The sequence below is a fragment of the Cariama cristata genome, unplaced genomic scaffold (assembly GCF_000690535.1).
Source record: "Cariama cristata isolate BGI_N322 unplaced genomic scaffold, ASM69053v1 scaffold5708, whole genome shotgun sequence".
Lineage (NCBI taxonomy): Eukaryota > Metazoa > Chordata > Aves > Cariamiformes > Cariamidae > Cariama > Cariama cristata.
Window position 1 is genome coordinate 1 of NW_009630531.1, and position 23,214 is coordinate 23,214.

The 23,214-nt window shown below is 42.2% G+C and overlaps 1 protein-coding gene across 1 annotated transcript in view; it reads right to left on the bottom strand.

Moving 5' to 3' along the window:
• Positions 1-217: 217 nt before the first annotated feature.
• The window catches only part of ZBTB46 (zinc finger and BTB domain containing 46), a 46,232-nt gene continuing 23,235 nt past the window's right edge, over positions 218-23,214 (bottom strand). Inside the window, exons 3-5 of the mRNA XM_009705568.1 lie at positions 20,452-20,733; positions 6,123-6,298; positions 218-604 (exon numbers count right to left, since the gene is read on the bottom strand). Of these exons, the coding sequence (XP_009703870.1) occupies positions 218-604; positions 6,123-6,298; positions 20,452-20,733 (845 nt within the window). The remainder of the gene's footprint in view (positions 605-6,122; positions 6,299-20,451; positions 20,734-23,214) is intronic.

Genomic DNA, 23,214 nt, shown 5'->3' on the forward strand with positions numbered 1-23,214 from the left:
AGAAGGGGGAAGGCGAAGTCAGCCGTGTCGCTGGAAGCGACATTGCTAAGACAGTATCTGAGTGGAACGGAGAAGGACTTGTTTAGAAAACACAGAGTTATTTTGCACACATGGACGACAACAAGGCTACTTAGTTTTTCCAACATACTCCTTCCTCCCCACCCTCCCTCCCCCTACAAACAACAGAGCGAAACAAAAACAAACAAACAAAAAATCCCTAAGAAATCCAGGTAAAATCCTTGTCGTTCTCCCCAGAGTGGTCCTGCTCCTGCGGAGAGTCGACATCTTTGTCGTCATCTAAAATCACATCATCTTGTGACATTCCCACGTCATCCTTCCACTTGATGTCGTCGTCGTCTCCCATCTCCTCGTCTCCTTCCACTTTGATGTCATCTGGGTCTTCCATGTACTGGCCTTCCCCGGGGTAGCACTCCTCTGGAGAGCCTTCTCCTCCGTTGTGCTCCAGGTGGCCGGCTATGCCTCGACCAGAGCAATCGGCACAAACGCCGTGGCGGCGAGAGCCATGCTTAATCCCCACGCTGGCCGCAGACATGAACACTCGGTTGCACACTTTGCAGACGTATTTTTTATCTTTGCTGTGGACCTGGAAGAGGAGAAGGATCAGAAAAGTTAATGCCAACGGAGACGGATCGAGAGATGCAGGGAAGGACGCGCTCCCCTCTCCACCGCAGCCCAGGAGCGCAGCCTGGGATCATCACGGGCTTTCATCGTGAACTCAAACCCACCGTGATTAATTCAACCCCGTAACAGTGTCATACAGTGGAAAATCCTTTTGAGACTGCCTTTTGATCATCACACTAGGAGCTCTGAGAGGAACTTTCATCACTTCGTTTTTTTCCTCCCCTTTTCTTTTTGTGTTTCTGGGGTGCAATAGCTGCCCTGCACCACCACCGTGAGGAAAATCTTAACAAGTCAAAAAAACCCAAACAAACCACAAACCACCACCCCCAAGCACCAGTTCTCTGCAGACCAGAGCAGAACAACCCTCGATCAACCCACTGTTAATGGCACGTTAATTTAGCAGTCTTCCTCCTGATCCCACTGCTGCCAAGAACCAAAGTGAATGCATCCTGTATCTCAAAAAAAAAAAAAAACCCAAAAAAACCCGCAGCTGAATGCACTTCTAACCTTATTTCTGACTACTTTGGTGGCTGAAAAATGGTTCATCACAAATGTTTCTGTTCTATAAATCACGCTGCATTCTGCGTGCCAGAATAACAGGCATAGGGAGCCACCACACTTACAGAATACGCGGTAAGTGGGAAAATGCTCTACGGGACACCAGAAATTGCTTCAAGATTCAAACTTCACTACACGACAAGCAAAATTACGTACTTTGAGAAGCACAAAAACACCCCATCAAAGCTGAAATCGGTCGCTGGCTACTTTTGCCATGTGTGGAAGGCAAGGAGCTTGCTCCAAACCTTCACCTGCTCCTCTCCCAAACGAAACGGTCAAGGGATGCAGCGAGCACTCCTGAATTCCACCATGAGGAGCTTCACAGGGTAGTTTCATTTATATATATATATATAAAAATACATATAAAATACATAGATATATTCATTTTATTTATATATAGAATAGTTCAGGTGGAAGGGACCTACAACAATCATCTAGTCCAACTGCCTGACTACTTCAAGGGCTGACCAATATACATGACACATATGTATATTTTTTTGTTTGTTTGTTTTATATATGTATGTATTTTTTTTTAATATATTACCACTACACTGGGACAGCCCAGGAGCTCGCCTTGGCCAGTGCCCTGTCGCTGGCAATGATCAGCAGGAGACACTTTGGAAGCGGTGTAGAAGCAGAGAAGGATCCGCCTTGTACCACCCTGTTCAGTGGCCGGTGATTTGGGGTCGTCCTGCGCCAGCCGTTGCGTGCAGACCATCGGCTACCAGAGCCTCTGGGCACGTATCGCCAGTGCCCAATCCTTTTTTTAACTCATTCATTCTCTCCACGCTCACAATGGCCTGTAGGGAAGGTTCTGCTGGTTAAATACCCCTTGTCTTTCCTTTTATTTCAAGCCAGCTGCCTGGCGAGGCCAGTTCCCCGCTCCTGCCCCAGCACGGGATCCTCTGCTCTTGCAACTGGATTCTCCGTAACTCTGTGCTCATTGCTCATCCGCAACACCCAGCCGAGCTAAAGGTATTTGGGAAGAGGACAAATTGACCCATCTTACCCCCCCTCAGCCCCCAGTACCGCAGGACACTCGCTCAGGCTTTGTATTACACCGGTCCCGACCACGTTCAAAGCCTGCGAGCTCTTCTGATGTGCTCTGCCGTCAGGTTTCCCTTGCTCTGAGCTAGTCCCTGCCATGCATTCTTCAACCGCATCAAGCAAAGTCATTGTATTTTTATTTTTTTTTTTTTAAAACTACGCGTAAGCTTTTAAAAAGCAGTCGGACAGGGCTGGTCAGTCACCTAACAGGATCTATAGGTATTACTCATTTCTAACTGTTAGAAGAATGATTTTCAGGCATCAAAAGCTGAATAGGATTACAGGAGGTGGTCAAGGGTGCAGAACAAGGGCTAAAAGAGCCATACAAAAAAGAAATTATAAAACAGGTCCTAAAATAATGCGTAATTGAAATATCTGTTAAAAAAACCTGATCATCTCTCTCCCTCTTTTCCAACACTGACAGTTGTCAGCATACTTGAAGTGAACCACGTCAGTGGATGCAGCTGAGCAGAAATTAATCTTATTTCCCTTATCGTCAAGTTACTAAGTATCTAGACACAGAAACGGGGTTTGGCCCTCAGTATCTGAAAATGCCATTAGAAAGACCATATTCTAACTGATTAAATACCAATATTCCAAGGGAGAGAGGAGATGTTGTGCTGACAACACGCTAAGTTTCTGAAAAAAAATCTGGGAGAAAAAAAAAAAAGAAAAAAAAAGGGAAAGTTCTCAAGAGAGAAAATGATGGAGGCAACCAGCTGGCACGACAGGGTGTTCCCTGCTGCAAAACTAGTGACAGATCTTGAAATCCGTGCACTTGCAGCGGGACTGAGCTCACCGATGGATCTGCCTCCCGAGCACGAGAACCCCAACACCCCAAGGGGGTAACGAAGGGACATCGCGGGGAGCGGGCAGTCCCCCCAGCAGACGGCTGGGCACTCATCCGACCGGACACACAGGCCTGGAAGGAGGCGGCAGTAGACGGTGGGGTTTTGAACACCATAGCAACTCATCACGTAGGCCCCTGGAGCATCCCGGGGCAAGGAGCCGGGGCTAACCGCCCGCCCGGTGCCGGTGGCACCACTGTTTGGCAAGCCGTGCCGTCGGCATCTGCGGCAAGGGGGCATAGACGGTGGGGTTTTGAACACCATAGCAACTCATCACGTAGGCCCCTGGAGCATCCCGGGGCAAGGAGCCGGGGCTAACCGCCCGCCCGGTGCCGGTGGCACCACTGTTTGGCAAGCCGTGCCGTCGGCATCTGCGGCAAGGGGGCAACGGCCTTCCGGCCGAGCGGGCAGCAGCTCTTCCCAGGAAAGGGCACAGGCTTTTGCAACAGGAGCAGGGACGGAGCAGGCTGCACAGGTGGTGTAATGTCTGCAATAATAACCGAGTTCGCGACGGATTTAAAAAAAATAAGTAATTTTTCTAAAAGCCACTGCAAGGAAATGGAAGCTCAGTACACAAACAGAACTGCTCTTTCCCATCTAAATTTATCCTGCCAGTTTTAAGCAGTTTGCAGTCACTTGCGATGCTGTGACAGCCCAGGTAAGGAAGTTCAGTATGTATGGAGACAAGTCCCTTCAAAATAGAATCAAGAAACTTTTGGTTAAGTTTTGGGGTTTTTTTGATTTTTGTTCGTTTGTTTGTTTTGTTTTGTTTTTTAAAGCTGAAGCCCTTGAGGGTATTACAGAGGTAGCACTTCTTTCTGGCCACAGCCTGTGCACTGCAACGGGGTGAGAAACCTCGGTTTATGCTCTGCCACCACACAGAAGTATTGCTTGAGATGCAAAGATTTTAGAAAGAAAACCTTGTTTTTACTTTAATACTCCAATGCAAACAAAATAAGCATTTCTATTCAATTAAAATTTTATATAAAGACTATAAAACCATGCTTTTTAATCTCAGTTAAGCAATCTAAAATAGTCCCTTCTGCCTTTGGTTATTAGTTGAGGAACAGAGAGAAACAAGGTTTTCGGTGTTAACCTACTTCCTTTTCCTACACATTATTTTTATAACGTGTATTTTTATTTGACGCACACCAGCATACAGATTTACCTGGGAGTTGACAATTAAGCCCCAAAACGCCAGACGCAATGGAACTAAGACGACAAGAGAAGCAAGGTGTAGGAATCCAGCAGCTGATCTTGCCACAAGCACTTCAGACAGCCTGCACCGCTGCTTTTGTAAATGAAGATCATGGTGTCATTTGCATATAAGAAAATACCCCTTTTCGTAGCTTAATTTCAGAAGAACCTTCAGATAAATAATGAAACTGGAATTTTTCTGGGGCCTTCCTTACAAAAAACCAAAAAAAAACCCCAACCCCAAATCCCTGTCCTTTTTTTTCTTTAGTGCATCCATTCCAAGATACCTCAGAGTCATTTTGGAAATGAAAACAAATCGGTATTGTCAGGGTTGCACTTTTTTCAGGAACCAGCACTAAAAATTTATAATCCAGCTGGTATTTGCTAAACTAGCTTAATTCTAGACATAACAGAAGTCATACGGAGATTCAGACAGACATATATCCTCTCCTGCATGTGTTCACAAATAGCTGATTTCATCTCCCTGGGTGCGTAACAGAACTTGAACTCGAGGCTCAACAGAACCAAGGCAGTCACCCAGAATGATTTCAGCAGCAAAAAACCTGAGAACTAAAATTAATTCGCAGATCTTCTCACAGTTTCACTCCTGTAGCGCTCAGGGATTTTCCTGCCTTCCCCACGGTAAAGAAGTAAAGATACGCTGATTCTCATCAGCCTAGAAATTTACAGAGCAAGAAAAGGAATTGCAAATTTTGTTACACTTGAACCAAGCGGCGTTCCTGCTATTAAATCACCTTTGCAGGAAGGTATGCAAGGGGACACACGCACTTGCAGGACTGGGATGAGGGAACTAAATTTTTTTGTGGCTTTTTGAGAATTACAACCAGGAAAACATTAATTACTTTAAGCACACCTCCTCCAGTAAGATATTCTTTACGTTCAAAATTTAACAGATAATATAAATATGGAAAAAGTTATTTAAATGACCTTAACAAATCAATTCTTAGTCACTCAAACTGTCGACACTCTTGTGATTTTTTTTTTTTTTTTTTTAAACATCTCACTGCAGTAGAACCTCACAGCTGCCATCCCCAGTATTTAAACACAAATTCAAATTTTCTCTACAAGCTTAATCAGAGAGGCACCAGAACTTGCTGGTGTGGGTTACTGAAATAATTATGTAGAAACTATTTGCTCTTCCACAATATCACCTCTATACCAAGCTTTGAGAAACCACTGTAAAATGGCAAATCAATTCTCCCCTGAAAAAAAGCAAAGTTTGGCCTAAAATTTTGTTTCTGCAGAAGTTGTGAAAAGCCAGACGACGGCACCAACCAGCCTCCTAGTCGGTTTTGAGCGGCCGCCTTTAATAAGGCGTAACATTATTTCTGATAACTGAGCATTGCCAGACCAGGAGCTTTGCCTCGAATTCTTCTTGCCGAGTGACTGACTTTAAAGTTTTCTGCCCCAAGTCATTCAACCTACCAAAGGAAAAAAAAATCTCCTTTTTCGCCCTGAAGACAGCACTAGCTATTCCACCGCTGGTCCCAGCCCGGGTGCCACGGGAAGGGCTCAGCCCCTCGGCGCGGGCAGTGCCGACCGCTTCCAGCTGCGACTCGGGAACCCCCCGGTCGGGCCAGGAGAGCAGGTGGAGGTTGGCTCTGGATGAACAGGCACCAAAACACGGGACCTTTGAAAGGCGGAGAGCAGAAAAAAAAAAAAAGATACTGGAGAAGTCTTCAGAGGAGCCCCGGAGGGGAAACCAGCACACAGACCTAGATCAGATGAAGCTCCCGTTATCTTTAACCTGAACGACCCGGCGGTTTGCAGCCACGGCCGGCGCTGGCTGCCGGGCAGGGGCACTCTTACCAAGGTGTGCCGCTTCATGTGCTCCCGGCGGGTGAACTTCTTCCCACAGATCTCACAGGGATAGGGTCTTTCTCCCGTGTGGGATCGCATGTGTCTCTTCAGGATGCACTGATGCATGGCTGAAAAACTGCAGTACGGGCACTTGAACTTCTTCCTGATGACTGTGAACTCGTTGACTGTAAGAGAGCAAGGAAAACACGCAGGTTACTTCAGAATGTCTCAAAACGGTCAGTCTTCTCATTTGCTCTCTCACTATTAAATTAGTTCACCGTGAAATCACACTCTCACCTCTTAGCCATCTACAATTTTTTAATCCTTATACTATATTACTGCACTTGTATTATTAAAGCGAAGAACTTCCAGTACCTTCATCAGAGCAGCTTTCGAGCACACCAACACACAAACGTTTAGCAACAGTCCATAACACACATTGCCTAACGTTTGCTAAACAGCAAATAAAGAGGGCTGACAATCTGCTATAACTCTGATTTATTATAATGAATTATCCCAAATACCAAGATCTAAGAGGCTAACACTATCATTTGTGGAAGAAGTGGCTAGCCATGAACAGAAGACAGCAAATGCAACACCCTGACAGTGCTGTGCGCTTTAGCTTTATTTATGGGGCGATGCAAGCACACCATCACACGCTCCAGGAACAGTTCAGTGAAGGTGCAGAGATGAAGGATTACCCAGAAGAAACAGGACAGCTACAACAAACATACTCTACATCATCCAACTCTCAGTTAGTATGATCATCGCAGTATGGATACAGAAATAGAAAAGGATGCGTAACGTTGAATTACAGCATAACCACTGCAAGAAGCCTCCTTATGAGACAACTGTAGATAGCCCTTGATGAATTTTTTTTCCTGCGTCCCCCCAAGTCGTATTTTGCTGAGCTAGAAAAGGGAGGAATTCTTTGAAGCCATTCTGACACTGTTGATTCTTTTCTTCTTGTCATCTCCTCAGAAGCGCACCGAAAGCGGACCCAGGGGACGCATCCAGTACTGACAGCCCAAGGGTCTCATTTGCCAGAAGAATGCACACGGCAGCTGCGTCGGTGTTTCCTCCTCCAAACAAAGCGAAAGTGCAATACCCAAGGTGCAGCAGGTGAAAACAGAGTATTTGCTGCTCCCCGAGGACATCCACCCACTGTAAGCTTGGAAGCGGTTGTCCACGCGGATATGATTTTAAGTCTCCACCTTCTAACAACTTCACTGCTTTCCATTAGTATGTTAATTTTCACCCACTTTTCTCCTAATTATTGTTATTTCTCAAAGCAATATACTGTTTACATAACAGCAAGGGGAAAAAAAAAGCAAGTTCTAGTTAATCACCTGAAGTACGCTATCGTGTATGTAAATGGCTCCTGGTAAATGAAAAGTGCCTATGTAGGAGAGCTAAGGGAATACGGGAAATACCAGACCTACTATACGGCTTCTAACACACTGAGTACTTAGCAATATTTTTAGATGCTTATTGAAATGCTATCTCCTACAAACGCCCTCCTAGCTGAATGGAGGGTGCGTGCCCTCAGCGTACCACAGATACTGCCCTGGGAGTTACACCGCACACTGAAAAACAGCTACCGAAAAATGGCCTTTTTTAAGAAAGTCGGCAGGCCCATGTACTTGGTGTTGTTTAATGCCCAGTTTGTGGGCTTTTACTTTTTTTTCTTCCCTTCTGTTTTTAACATTTACTTTTTCTTGTATTTGCAAGACAGATAAAACAATGTGAAAAGTAACTACATGCGTCACTCATCTAAAAGTGCAAACTGTGACGCTCATAAAAGACCTCTTTAAATAAGGTAACACCACCCTTCAGAATCAGAACAAACATTTCAACACAAGCTCATCTTAGAAAAAGTATTCTAAGAAGTTTTTTTTATTGTTCTAATGCAGATTAAAAGCATGGTTCAAGGTCTTAAAAGCTGCAGTGATACGAATTTTGCCTTAGCATTTGTTTTCACTACTTGGAATTAAACATATCCCTCACGCAGGTAACTTTGTGGAAAAAATACTTCCTTTGATGAGCGGTTTGAATCAGATCTCACATTCTTATATTCTTTCCTTGTGCTCCTCACTTGCTGCTTTGGGCAGCTCAGCCACGGTGCTGGTCCATCCTACCAGTGCTTTTTTTTGGTGGCTTGGTGGGGGTTTTTTCAGCACATTTGTAAAGCTGTCAAGAGAATTTTCTAGTCCAAGGGGAAAAAAAAAAAAAGCCTACTCACCTGGGCCATGGCTACAGGGGAAGTGAAGGCTAAAGAGTATTTTATTCACTTGTCAGTGAAGATTACTCACTGCAATCAGGCGGAATTTCGAAGGGCTGGTTTGAAGTGAGTACCAGCTTGCCTTGCCTTGTGAACCTGCCAGAGGAGACACTTTCACGTGCCCTGATGCCCAGAGCCTTGCGCAAGCTCGTGTCGATAACCTAACGACCCAGCCCTTCTCCTACCCCACACCTCTCTTCCGAAAAAAAAAATTTTTTTGTTTTGTTTTAAACAAGTAGAATATGAAAACACTCTCTCTTTTATATTACAGGAAGAGTATTTTTTGCTTTATCTTCCCCTTTGTATTTGACACCTCCTTGTCTATACAATCAGAGGCAAGGAGCCCACTTTCTTCTACGGCAAGTATCAATTTTATGATACAAAGCTATTTATGATAAATACCCTTCCGGTCTGATCTTGTAACTGCTCCATTATTAGCGATAGGCCACAAAAACACTTACATTCCCCAGGATCACTATAAACCTATTACTATGGAGTCTAGACAAGGTAAGCAAGCTATAAGCTGATCACGGGAAGTCAAGAGGGGACGTGTAACTCCTTCCTCCAGTCCAAGGCCACCTCCAGCGCTACTCAACACCACAAACAACGCTGCACGTGTAGACCAAGCTGCTCAGCAAGTCAGGTTTAACCACCTCGCTCTGGAAAAACATCCCACGGGAGATCCTGACAGCAACCAGATCCCAAGATTACAAAGCAAAAGTGCTTTGGAGAAGAGAATACCACAAAATCCCTTATTTCCTGCATCGCCAGATTGTACCCGATCCTCTCATTTCCTAAGTGACCAGATGCCTCCTCTCATTCACTGTCCGTACCTGTCCCTTCACTTCGTGGCCGAGCTACCGCAGCAGCTGAAAACGCAGCCCCAAACGCGAGGTGCACAGCCCGTGCCACGGGTTTCCAACACAGAAACGTATTTCCAGCAACATATTCGTAACACTTTCTGGTTTCGAGATCCCTCACGTGCTTACTTTTCCCTGCATTCAGCTGAAATCGCTCGAGAACAACGTTTTCAGCTTCTAGTACGCTTGCATTTAAAAAAAGTCACAGAACAGTTTTTGCAGCTATAGTTTTATTGAAAACTATTTTTTCACCAAATAGCCATATATCTAGTTATTGTATCTACAAAAGTAAACACCTGAAAAACAGCAGCATTGTTAGAAAAACAACTGTATTGCAGAGTTAACATTTTCACAGTACTGTTAAATATATGCACCCATGAGGACACATATTTAATGAACAACATACCACCTTTGGTATGAGTATAATCTTTTGTCTAAATGACAACACTTTATAGAGCTTATGTATAGCAGCATCAAGGGCCTAAGAAATAATCCTTAACAAGATCGTTAAGACCGTTAACAGTAGCACCATCGGTAACTAGCTACTGGACACAACTAAAGGAAGAATGGCACCAAGAAATGGAGAACATAATACAAACAGTGCCATAGTAAAAATCTATGTACTTAACTTCACTAAAATATTTACAGAAGATGTGCATTTTTAAAACCAACACAATAATGCTTGGAAATAAGCCTTCGGTGTTGTCATCTCAAGTAACTTATTTCACTGAAGCTGTTAAACGAGATAAGCTCCTAGATCCCTGACTTGGGAGAAAGAAAGGCACCAGGGACATACTGCCTGATAGAACTACCTTGTGTTAACTCTGTAAACTGATAGGTAGTTAATAATCACTGAAATACTACACTCATTTGATTACTACAAAGAATTCACAAACTTTAAGAGAATTCTTGTCCGCTCAATCCTCATTACATTTAAGGTTACAAATAGCAAGGTGCAATTTAACTGTCAAACTTACATTTCCCATCGTCTTCCCATGCCATTTTCTAACACAAAAATCCTTCTTTTAAGTTTCCTACACAAACTCTGTAAGCCTCTGCTATGTTATACCCTATGGTTCTCACATTTTAAAAAAACTACTCCTGATCCTGAAGGGAAACACTGGAAACTCTGAGTGCTGAAGTCAGGAAGCATTCTGATGTACGGGCCAGCTGAAATACTACTTAGACTTCTATTAGAGAGAATGAGTTGACCTGACTGTAGAAAGAGTCCCATGTTGAATTCAGTTCTCAAATATGAGAAAAAAATGAACAAACATGAAGTGTCATTAACTATTACCACGTGAACGAAGCCTTTTAAAATTTGCTGAGATTACTTTTGCTGGCAACATACTTTTCCAATTCAGACAAATCCTACCATGCTGCTCCCAAATGTCCAGATAAGACTCACTGTGGTCACAACTTTCTCTTTTGGCTCAGCTTTCTCCTTCCTCGCTTGCTGGTTATTTAAGGGCAAAATAAATGACGAGGCAATTAAACTGACATCTGTAACAAGGGAAGCTGACAGACTATAAACTATACACATTCACAGACAGCCTTGATCCACAACGCCAAAGATGTCAATGGGAACAAGAGCAAAAAAAAAAACCGTGACTTTGCAGGAAAAATAAAATTAAAAAAAAATGATGGAAGTATGGTGTACTACACTGATTATATAGGAACATATTCTGAATTCTGACTGCACCCTGCTCCAACAAAGAGTAAGAACTAAGGCAAGCAGAGAAACCCTGGCTTCCCAACCCTCAGAAACCCAGCCCTGACACGGCACGGAGCCGTCTCCCTGAAGCTCCGCCGGGCAGCAGGAAGGGTCAGATCAGAGCATCGCCACACCAGAATGCACCTATTCCCTCTCTGCGAGAGCAAGGGCGGCAGGAGGGGGATGATCGCCCTCATTAGCTTTCCACAGAAAACAGCTTTGCAAGAAACTCTCCACTGGAAACCTCCAGGCTGCTCAAGTCCACTTTGTGCAGGACCAAGTATTTCTCTTTTTGGTCTCCCTGAGATGCAACAAAATGATGAGAAAGAACTTTTCTGAAGAACTCTAACCACCATTTGTAGAAGTTGCTTTCGTCTCCTCCGCTGTGTCTCTCGCACATAAGGAAAGCAAGCCTACCACGCTAAAGCTCAAGCTGCTGACAAGCTGTGCTGTACAAAGAGCAGCTGGGAAGCACTACACTTAATTATGCTATTTTCCTTTCACAGTTACTATTATCTGTTTTTTATGTATGTTTATTTACGTAAATATACAGCAAGAGACAAAAATATTTACTCTTTTAGAAAAATAAATGAATTTCATGTAATAAAATAGGAATGACAGTAAGACCCCTACCCTCCAGGAACAACCATTACTGATTTTGTATGCGCACCCTAAGTTACAATTAGATCTTCTACGTAAAGCCTCCTCTCCTCAGTTTCGACAACATAACATTCAGTCTGGCTAACTTAATTACATTATAGGAAACAAATCAGTCAGAAAAATTCACAGAATTCCTGAAAACCACAGCCTTACTCCACTGTATTTTTAAAAACATCCTGAAAGTACTCATAGTATCAATAAAATATTTAAGCCTTGTGACAACTTTCAAGCCCAAATAATACACCCTGTTGCACATACGAACAAGCAGCACGTTTTTCTCTTTAAATGAGATAGAAAACCAGACTTCATAAACAGCTTACAGGGCTGAACAACCCAGTGCTTTCACAGCTCCTAATCTCAAGCTGAAAAACTCTGAAATGCCCAAATTGTCTAATGGACAGAGCACTAGACCAGAACTCAGAAGACTGAATTCTATTATTAATGCTATTGCTAACATGCTCAACAAGCTGAGGTATGTTATTTTCCCAGAGAATACAAGGAAAACATCACCATTTCTTTTATAAAGCACTTTGAGATCTACTGATAGAAAACGTTTAAGGTAGTATAAGCACACGGTATGATCCCACCAGGAAGATAGCCAAAGTGCCTGTTATACGGACTGACAAAAGTCACCTTTGCACAAAAATCGCACCGTGGCTGCACTTACACAGTATCTGGAACCAGCACATTATCAACCTGACCAGCTTTGGGGAGTTACTCTATTATATCACACCCGTGATAAGTTTATTTGCAGCATGAGAACAATGGAACAATTTGCTCTTCCTAGTTTAAAAGAAGCGTCTCCTATACACAACAGTAGCTACGCATCCTCAGGATCCTCGTTTTGTCCTACACTGTCCAAAAGCTCAAACCCAGCCAGCCGGGCAGAGCCCAGGTAACACGCTTTCATGTGGCTAGCGAGGTTCTTCTGTGTACCGAAGCCCTTGCCACAGAAGAGACAGACAAAAGCACGCTCATTTGAGTGCATAGACATAAGATGCCGGTTTAAGTCTGTCTTGTCTCGAAACAGCTTGGCACAGTTAGGACACTGCATCTTCTTACAGTTGAAGTGGATGGTCTTTTCATGCCGATCCATGTTTGATTTCAAAGTGAAGCTCGCAGGGCACTTGGAGCACTGGAAGCGGGCGAGCTGGCCCGGAGGCACGCTGTCAGCAAGGCCAGGCTGGGAGCAGTCAACCAAGTCGAACGGGAGAAGCATGGAGAAAGCGTGCCCGTGGATGTGCTCCTTCAGCTCTTCGGCACACTGGAAAACCCTCCTGCAGAAACCACACGTCAGCCTCTTGGCTAGGGCTGAATCCAGGAACAGGCCATCAGGGGTCGCGTCGACGTCTTCAGATCTCGAGAAACTCGTATCTAAAATAGAAATACATGTACACATGTACAAATCAGTGTCTTCTGGTATAAAATAATGATATTGGAAAAAAAAAAAAAGAGTTTTCTCTCTACTTGCCTGAATCAGAGTTATCAAACTGCCAAAGTGCTAAAAATCCATCATAGGTGGCCTGCAAATGAAAAGCACACTGAAGTTAAGGCAAGCATTTACAAGAACACATCTTCATAGTTAGTGCTCAGGCTGCCTTCTTATCTTTGCCTTCACCCCTTCTTTACAGCAGGCTCATCATTTGACTTGGCAACCCTATTTGCCTTCACAAAGCTTTCAATGTCAAAGCAGCTAAGTTAACTGGGCCATGTTTTGCAAGATTTGGTGTTTTGAAGAGAGTAATCAACACGCCTATTTAGGTCCTGGGTTACTACTCCGTTTCCAGTCTCACAAAGCATCTGTAGCTCCTGCTCAGGCCAATGGGAACACTGGATAGAAAATTTCTAGCAGATACAACAGAACTGGAAAAATCTTCCCTTAGCCCTCACAGCTAGTTTTTCTTTCCACATAGAAAAGCCCATAGAAAACAAACACCTTCTGTGCAGTTCCCTTTATGCAACGCTCTCTGGCATTGCTGATCCAAATTATAAATAAAAGCTGATTTTTAATTTTTTTTTTTTTCCGAAGCCATTTGCAATATGCCAGCGTGCAGCAGATGGCAACCCTCTATGAGGCAAAGGCATGATGCAGCCTGGGCAAGTCTGCTGGAGACCGGGCAAGCGGCTACCAGCCCTTCTGACCAGCTCACTTCGCTCTAAGGTGACTGCAAAAGAAAATCTGCGTTTCCACCCATTTGTTTAACAGAACTAAAGTATCATTCAAAAATACTAAGAAATGCCACAGAAGGCTATGGATGTTATGTCAAACTCCTAACTCCTGTGATACAGAAAGCCAGCCTGATTCTACCCGAATTTAGACAGTCAGAAGAAACCCAAATGCAAAACATCAGAAGTAGGCAATGGATAGCTGGGGTCTCAGCTATCTTTATGCCATTAGTATATTCTTGTACGTGACGTTTTCCAAACAAAGGGATTTACAATAAAAAGGGTACCTATACTTTAAAAAAAATACAGCTTTTTGAAGGCAAGTTCTGTTGAGGTAAGGCAGAAAGGCTAGAATTAGGACAGCACTAGCCCTGACCTCAACAGGCTTCTAATTTTAAAACAACTTGTATTAAAAAAAAAAAAAAAGCTTAACAGATCAAAGCATAAGGTATTACGGATTTCCAAAAGTGCTTCTAACTGGGGAGAATTTGATTAAACAGATACATTTAAATTTCTTTGCATTTTCCCCCAATCTTACCTGGGTTGACGAAGGCACTTCTCCTTTTATCATGGTTTCTGGTGACATTTCACCAGAAGAGCAGATCTCAGGGGGGCTCTGAGTGGCAAGGTGTGATGAAGGCAGCGGGGGAGATGATGCTTCCACTTTGCCATCACATTCGCCCCTTGAACGATTCAAGTTGGTGCCAGGCCCTGGGGAACACAGGAAACGAATCTCACCCACGTGAACTAGCACCAGCTGGTGGTTTTAAAAACGGCCTTGCAAAGGCAGCGCACCAGCACTCGCAGCTCATCTTCTGTCAGTGGGAGGGAATGCAGCAGGACAGTGATGCCAGGCTTTTTGTTTGTTTGTTTTTTAAAACCAGCCTCCCCACCCAAAATGCCTCGTCTGTGCGTGATGTATGTAGCAGAGTTCTATCCCATGGCACGGTCACTAAAGAGTCCGTTGGGAGAGAGAAGCACAGTGCAGCACAAATATCCAGAGCAATCGCGTTTCTGAAGGACACCTCTTGGAGAAGCACCATTTCAAACACATACATTTCCATCTTTAAGTAATGTACACACAAAGTTTATTCTACTACTAATTTTCTTGAAAATTTATGTCAGCGCTTCAAATTTCAAGATTTGACCATGGCGTTTTATTTAATATAGTACTGTCAGTCCTTGATCTCAAAGTGCTTTACAAAAGACGGGGAAAAAAATATTCCTTTCATTCTATAGTTAGCAAGCACGGAAGTTCAAATATTTGTACAAACTATTCAGCTATACCTGACAGTCGTTACATTCTAAGTATCTACCACAGTTAAAGAGGAGAACATTATTTGTCTGGCCAAAGCAGAATCGTACCCTCTTGCCTACGCTGTAGCAACAGCCAAACGGCAAACAATATTCCAGAAACCACGCTGATAATCAATGACAAATCTAAATACAAATAAAGACTGCGTAATCAAGATCAGTGTACATTACAAACTGTTAAATGAACTTTAACAATCACCTTGACTGAATATTGGAATGACACATTGAGTAGGTCATTTTTGAAAAGCAAGCAGGCAAAATCAGAAGCAAATATGGCATAAAAGTAAACAAATTCATATTTAAAGCTCTTTATGCCCTAAAGGCTTTTTTATTTCTAACACAAAAGAGTCTAATTGAAACCTTTACGGATATAAAAAACACACTCTTTAATGCAGCTACAAATAACAAGTCAAAGTTTATACTATGGCGAACACAATACACTGTGATCTGGGTCGCAACAAAACATTAGAGTGAAACCACACAAAGGTTTCTAAACGTGAACAATCCCAAACCTGACTTTTTATCAGCTACCAAAGGAAATTCTGCTCTTGTGCCACAAGCTGGATGTTTCATTTACCTTCCTCCGCTTTGATCGCAGATTGAAATCTTTCACAACTTAGTTAACTCTATTCAAGTGTGATAACAATACTTCAAGTTTTCATTCCGGTGGTGCTCACCTATTGCTGTTATAATTTAAAGGCAGGACAACAAAATGCTAAACTCCTGTAAATTCAAGATAGGAAAAAACGGGGGGAAAAAAGTGAATTCATCAGTGTTTCCCATTAGAAACTGTTACCAGGAATCCATCTCTCCAGGTTCATAGCAGAATTCCCGCCTAGACATCCTCACATTCCTTTTATTTCCCTGGACAGCCCAAACCGACTCAGACTGCCTTCTTTACATTGAGGCTACCCACTGGGACCACTGGCAACTTAGAGGCATGTCTGCGTTGCACTTCCTTAAATAAATGGTATTTTAGCATACAGTAAAGACAAGCCAGTGGGGTCTGGCTTGATTAATTCTTTATTAGCACCTCTACAGAGTTACACAGGTTCCCAGAAACTACATACTTCTTAGAGTAAAAGTTAATGAACGAGCAGTGAAATAGAATAAGGAGAAACAATAAACTCAATCATCCAGCATGAGCCACAAAGATGTACAAAGTACAAAGATGATTTTTAAAACAATAATTAATATTTATTTGGTTTCAACAACTGCAAGTAACACAAGAATAGAAATCCACATAAACGACCCATACTTTGTACACAAGAACGCTAACAGTCCCTGAATTTACATTTTGTCCCATTCTGACTAGTACTGCGAGAAGCCTTTTCCCCTCCTAAATTTGTATTGAAATGGATTTTAATGAAAAGTATTTTAACTTCTAAATCGGAAATCCCTTCAGTCAGCTTTGCGTACGGAAGATGATGGACTGGTTTAGCAGTCATTTATATGAATACAGTATTCTCTGACAGCTGGACAGTAAACTATTGTGGAAAAGAGAAAGGCAAAGGTTATTATATCCTTTTAAAGTTGCATCTATTCTCCCCTAAATCTTCTTTTACCATGTACGAAAATTCCATGCCAAACTGAATACCTTTAACTCCCTCTTGGGGAAGTTGACCACTGTGTAAAATGTATTCCTTTAACATCCAGTGCAAGTACAAATTATTGGCTCCAATGAACCACCAACTAAAAATAACATATTAGCTGGTTTGCCCAAAAGAAAAGGGCTCTGTGTACCATGTAATCACTTAGACAGCAGGCTTCATAGGAATTGCTTCTATAAACAGTTTCAGTTGCAACGGGGTAAACAGGAAAAGCCAAACTTAGACATATAAAAAAGCATGCAATGTACTATTCTGAAAATGTGGAAGAGTCACCTTTAAGGGAGTCAGTCACCCCATCTTTTCTGACTTTTTTTTTTAAAACAAGAAAACAACGTTAACTAACCAACTTGTTTTCTAATGAATATTAAAATTCTCATTCTCTTGATTATACTTGGCAAAACCAGCTAAAAACATTCAACTAAAGCCTTTGAGACTTTTGTAGATGTGGTGTAATCGTACGGAACAATGCTACCAAAGTTCAGTATCATAAATGAAGTAAGACACGCAGTATTAAACCAAGGAGCTCAGTAGAACAGCACTGCTGAAGCTGGAAATCAGCAAAGAATAACCTGCTTTTACAGACAAACCACATAAAGACGAGGAAAACTGAACCTCTTATAATGTCTTCTCTGAAAGACATCCACAACAACAAACCAGGCAGCTTCAATAACTAATGGTTCCCAAGACAATCTCAGAGTAACCCATGAGTAACTCACATGTACTTGTTTTCTGCAAAACCTGCATGTTCTTTAGGTTTCTGACAAGCATATGAACAGTGTCAATCTTGATCCCAGACCATGAACATAATAAATTCTCAGAGCCCTTCAGCTGCAGGTTATCTGGCAACTGTGTTACCCAAATGGCAAGATATTTAAATTTTCCCTTCTGATTTTAAATTAGTTTGAACTGGTTAACTTTAGAAATGCTGGACTTACATTTGACTACATCATAGTGATACAACACCCCCTCACATCCCGGGCTTCATTTTGCATCAGCCAAATGTTAAGTTATTTCACACCTCATATGACCATTACAATATACAATGAATCAGGAAAAAAGAGCATGGGGTAAAATGAAAACCTTGGGGTATCCTCTCTTAACCTTTACAACAGAATGAACTATGCAGAAGAAAAAATGAAAACCCATAATGTATGCAGTAACTTGGAGAGTAACATCCCCTCTAGAAACGGCTCATCAGAATTTTAAACATGTATAATACACTCTTCGGATCTCGCCACCTCCAGTAAGTCTTCTCCTCCAGAAAAGAAAAATAAATGTGAACACTGCTCCTTGAGTCCGTTACTGTCGTGCTTCGTAAGAGAACACAAAGACAACCCAGTGATAGCAGTTAAGATTGAAAAATGTGAAGTGTGTTTTTAAACTCAAGAGAGATTGATCCCTTAAAAATCTTGAAATTAGTGCGTTTCCTTTTCAAATCAGACAGATGAAAACTGTGCTGGTTTGGTGTGGTTTTTTTTTTTTTTTTTTTTTTTTTTAAATCTTTTTCATCGTGCTAATGCTTACCCCCCCTGCTTTTTTTTTTTTTTTTTTCAAATATAACCCAGGACTTAAAAATGACTCAACATCCTCAAATTGTGTTTGAAGAAAAATGTGAGAAACACCTATGAAGCTAGCACCAACCCAGACTGTGCTTTTAGATCTTCAGAATCTTCTTACCACTTGCTTTACTGTCATTTTATACACTGAAAACTCTCATTAAACTTGATGTCCTATTGTATTCAGTAATGACCACTTAAAAGCGAGCGAGTCTTATATCAGAACATCTTTTTCAAGCGATTAAAACAAATCAATACCTGTGAATCTGAATAAGATGAAAGAAAAATATGTCCCTTAACTCCCTGCTTCTGTAAAAATCCTCTTACCAGGCCACAGCCACATCCACCTACTGGTGTGAGAGCTACAGACCAAGCATGCAGTCTTCTTTTTGTCTTCTGCAATTCACTTTTCTTCCATAAAGATGAGATAACTGAAACAGCTGAGTGAAATTCAAGTAATAGTGAGAGGAGTGGAAAACAGAGATCTTGAATACAGGCTGGAAGGATCTCCTGAGTCATCGCACCCCTCCATGAGCTATCATTTACCCCCTTTTCTAAACATATCAAGCTTTATTTTAAACCCAGTTGGTCTTCTGCCTACACCATGCCTGTTTCCGAACCGCGCTACTCAGCTGGTTAGGCAATCTTCAATTTCTAGCCCAAATTTATGACTGCCTGATACTCATTTGTCTTTACACCAAGTGGCGCTTCAACTTTTAAATAAAATCTAAAATCCTCCAGCCAAGAGAAGGATGATGGATAGAGGGCAGCCCCATCATTATTCCAGTTTATCATGACAGAAGATGAAACCACTGATTTCACCTGTCACGAGTCACGGATTCGAACACGCGGTGCATAAATCACCCTCGCGCAGCCGCGCGTCGGTCCACGCTCCCGCCCGTCCCGGTGCCAGCTGAGGGCACTCTTCTCACCGCACGCAAGCCCGGCGACTCAACCGCTGCACAGGATCTTTGCTATTTCATTGCAAAGAAGGGATTTTCAACCCAAGAGCCTAGTGTGAACCATCTAAATCTGATTTAATTGGAGATCATTCAGTAAGCAAACTACTGTGGAAGAAACAAGAACGCTGCATCAGCGATTCCTCCCAAATGTTTAAGCTGCAGAGTAAGGTACAAAAATCTTATTTTTTCTTCTCTAAACTTAGAAAATTTTTTTAAAAAAAAATTCTACTGTTCAGACATGAGAAGCAAAAAGATATACTAAGACCGTCATTACATTGTGCAGTTATTTCCCTTTATCACACAACTCCAGCGACCATTAAAAGTTATCTATCTTTTGCCATTGAGGAAAGTAAAAATAAAATAAAATAATAAGTATCTTAAGTGAACTTTTCATTCTACTTAATCAGCCAATTTTCTCAGTATAGATTAAAATAAACATTTTCTGCTGGAAACTAACATGTAGTACTCAGAAAGCCACTGCTTGCTCTATTTTATGTCACAAATGATACCCCCATCTTCTGAGATTATTATTAAAATACAGCATTAATAATTTTTTCTTTCTTTGTGCGCTAGAGAATCAAACTATTCTACGATCGCAATGAAGCAAATACAAAAGTACGCTGAAAAATAAGCTGTCCACAGATAATGGTACATATCAGCTGTCTCCAACAGATCACCAGTAGAAAAAAAACATTCACTTCCACATGCAAGTATAACAAAACAATCAACAGCTGCTCATGACTTTGAGAGAGGTCTGAAAGTAAACAGCAAGAAGTAAAGATCATGCCATCTACAAAGGTACAACTGCTTCCACAGGCACAGGAGCAACAGTCAAGCCTCCTTTCACCATTAGTCAAGTTTGGATTCAAAACCTTTGGAGCCACCTCTCTTACCACAAGGACTCAAATACTTTGTATTTTGTTTTTAAGTACCATTTTGCAAACAAGTAGAACAGAAATTTGAGGACAAGCGCTACATACACATGCACTAAATACTTTCTTCTATGGCTTTCATCAGTTAACATTAAAGTTGGATCAATAAGAGACACAGGTTTCCAAATTTTATGGAAAGCGGGATTAGGCAGGACTTAAAACTGGATATAAACATATCGGTAGTAATAAACAAGACAGTGACCTGCATTTTCTTCTCAGGAAAGATTTCACTTAAAGTGTCAGTAAACAACAACAACAAAAAAATATAAAAATACAAACTTACGAGAAAGAGAATGCGTGCCTTTGGGTAAGTACTCAAACAGCAGAGAACTATCCTCTCCCAGCATGTCGGCTTTCAGAGACAGCAAACTGTTCTTACTCATGAGAGCCGCGCGCAGGTTGGCGACGGTGGCAGCCTGGAGCGCATCCTCCTTCTCGGGAGTCAGGGGCTGAGAGATGTAGCTGGCTTCCCCACCGATGAGGGTTTCCTCCACGTTTGCGTAGGGGTCTGATCGCTCCACTCTGCTGTCAGAGCTGCTGGGCTCTGTTACGGTCACATCAGCACCTGCGTGACAAGAAGATGCCGTCAGAGTCACAAACAAATTCCCAAGATGCAGCACACCAGCCACGCATGCCTGTCTAACCATGGGTCCAAATAACGGAGAACCAGGAACTCATCACCCCCTGTTTTGGTCTTATTGTCACTTTTCACATCAGAGTATTGTTTCTCACCCCCCACCTTTTCCAAAAGTCCAACTTGGCCGTTCAGGGGTTCGATAGAGAGCACACCGCTGGGGGTTTCTGTTCTTCCAGCCTGTGCCCATCTGCAGCCTTCACTTCTGCCCCATCAATGGGTCTTCACTTCAGCACCGCGCAGGAGGAAGGCAGGGCAGAGGGAGAGGGATGCGTACAACCTTCCCAACTCCAGTAACTGGATAAAGCTTTATTTACTTATTTTCAACTCAGATTACAGGCTAGTCTGCTAGTACTGAAATTACATTCAAACGTTTAAGTTCTGTGTTTTCCATGATTTTATTCCAGTAGTCCAAATCTTCATTCTTTCATTTCTCCCCTTTGATGAAGGTTTTGAAAAATCCAGTAATAAACAGCCTGTAATAGCGGACTGCTAATTAGTACAAACCCCTTGGGGTCACTTATCTGAAAAATACACAGTAACCAGTGGTTCCCAGCATATATCACAGGGTAGGCTTTATACAGAAGTGATACAGTTAAAAACAAAACCCAAAGACACAGATGAGCCACTTTGTAACAGGTAGCTACAAAGAAGCTGTATAGAAGCCTAACGGACTATTAACAAAAACATCAATTAGGGAACCCAAACAAAAATGAAAAAGCTATGATAAGGTTAATTCCTCCCTGCAAAAACACCATTTATTTCTGTATTTTTGGGGAGGTCTAGTTAAAGATTCTCTTTTGTTTGAACTTTGACTCTCTTACAGTCTTAAATAACTGATGTATTTTTATGTAAAGGAAAGTGACTCTTACACTCCTCTCTATTTGTCACACAAAACAAAAAAAAAAAATATCTACAAAAAAGGTTGTTAACGCACTTACAAAGTGTGTAAATAAATGGCAATTACCTACTCCAGAATCTGCGGAACACAGCTGACATACTCGAAACCCAGCCGAGTACCTGGCAAACCAAGCTAAAGCCTCCCAACACACGGATGCCTTTGTAGCATTTGTACTACCAAGAGGTAGAGGGAAAAAATCCAAATCCAAAGAGAAGGCGTTGATGAGTGATCAGATGGAAAAAGAAGCTGTTTTGCAGGTCCTGAATATTTCACTGCCTCCTAGTTGAAAACACGTTTAAATCTACTTAATGCAAGAGGCAACTATTACAGTTCAAAGCAGTGGTACGACATGTACAAAATTAAGACTGAGCTGCTTTCCCAAGTTCATCTTGCACTTCTCAGGGCAAGGAATTCAGGTGTTGTCCGTATACACCACAGCAATAGACTTATTCCCGTACAGAAGGTTTCACAGCCGCAGAGCTGACGAGAAGGGAAGAGTGTGGCACACCAGCACTCACTTGTAGCATCCAACATCTTCAAACCAGGGCAAGACACCAATCTGCCTAGCCTTATTAAAAAATGCTAATGAGGACACTGGTACAGCGCCTACCTCCTGTAACCTGGAAAAGGGCTAAAGGAAGATCATTATTTTTATCTCCATTTTACAGGTGGTAACTGCCAGAGAAAGATGCAGTGACTTGCTCAAGGTGTCCAGCCCGCAGCGCCAGGATCAGTCAGCGAATCTCCCAGTCCCAGCCCAGGGCACATCAGATTCCTTAACACGTTCAGATTCACTTTACTAAGCTGTACTGTACGGCCAATACCTCTTACTGTTAAGTTTTTCCACTTCCTTTAAAAAACAAAAAGCCTCAAAGCAAACAATAAGGAAAAAACAATCATTAGCAGAGTACTCCCACATCCCGGAGATGTAAGGAATACCCAAGGCTGGGGGCTACAAACACCGCAGCAGGAACTATGTGAACTATCAGAGATGCTCTCTCTTTAAAATAAACCATTTTCCCTCCTCCATCTGTCTTTTGCTTGTATAATCTCATATTACCAGTTTTATTAAATCTTAGCCAAGCAGAAGAATTCAATTGCTTTGAATTTTTAGACATTTTGTCACCCTTCTGTTCCTGAGTGAGTGGTGAACAGGCACATACGTTTTTCTAGATGATAATGAAGTTTGTTTTAAAAACTAACATTTCTGCATAAAGGGAAATTACGAGACTTTAAATAACAGCAGCTGTTACAAAAGGTGGCAAAGAAAGCAAATTCCAGCCCATTAAACTGGCAACATAGCATACAGCTTTATCAAATCAGAGCCATGACAATACTGCTATTCCTCTGCTCCTCACTACCTATGCGGCAAATCACAGCAAATAACTGGGGCCAGAAAGGGTGTTTGTCCACAAAACGGTGTTGCCAAATAAGCGGGCAGGCAGTAAATCACCTTGTGTTTTCTGCCGTCCTTTTTCATAGCCAAGTACAGATGCTGATTGACAGTTGCC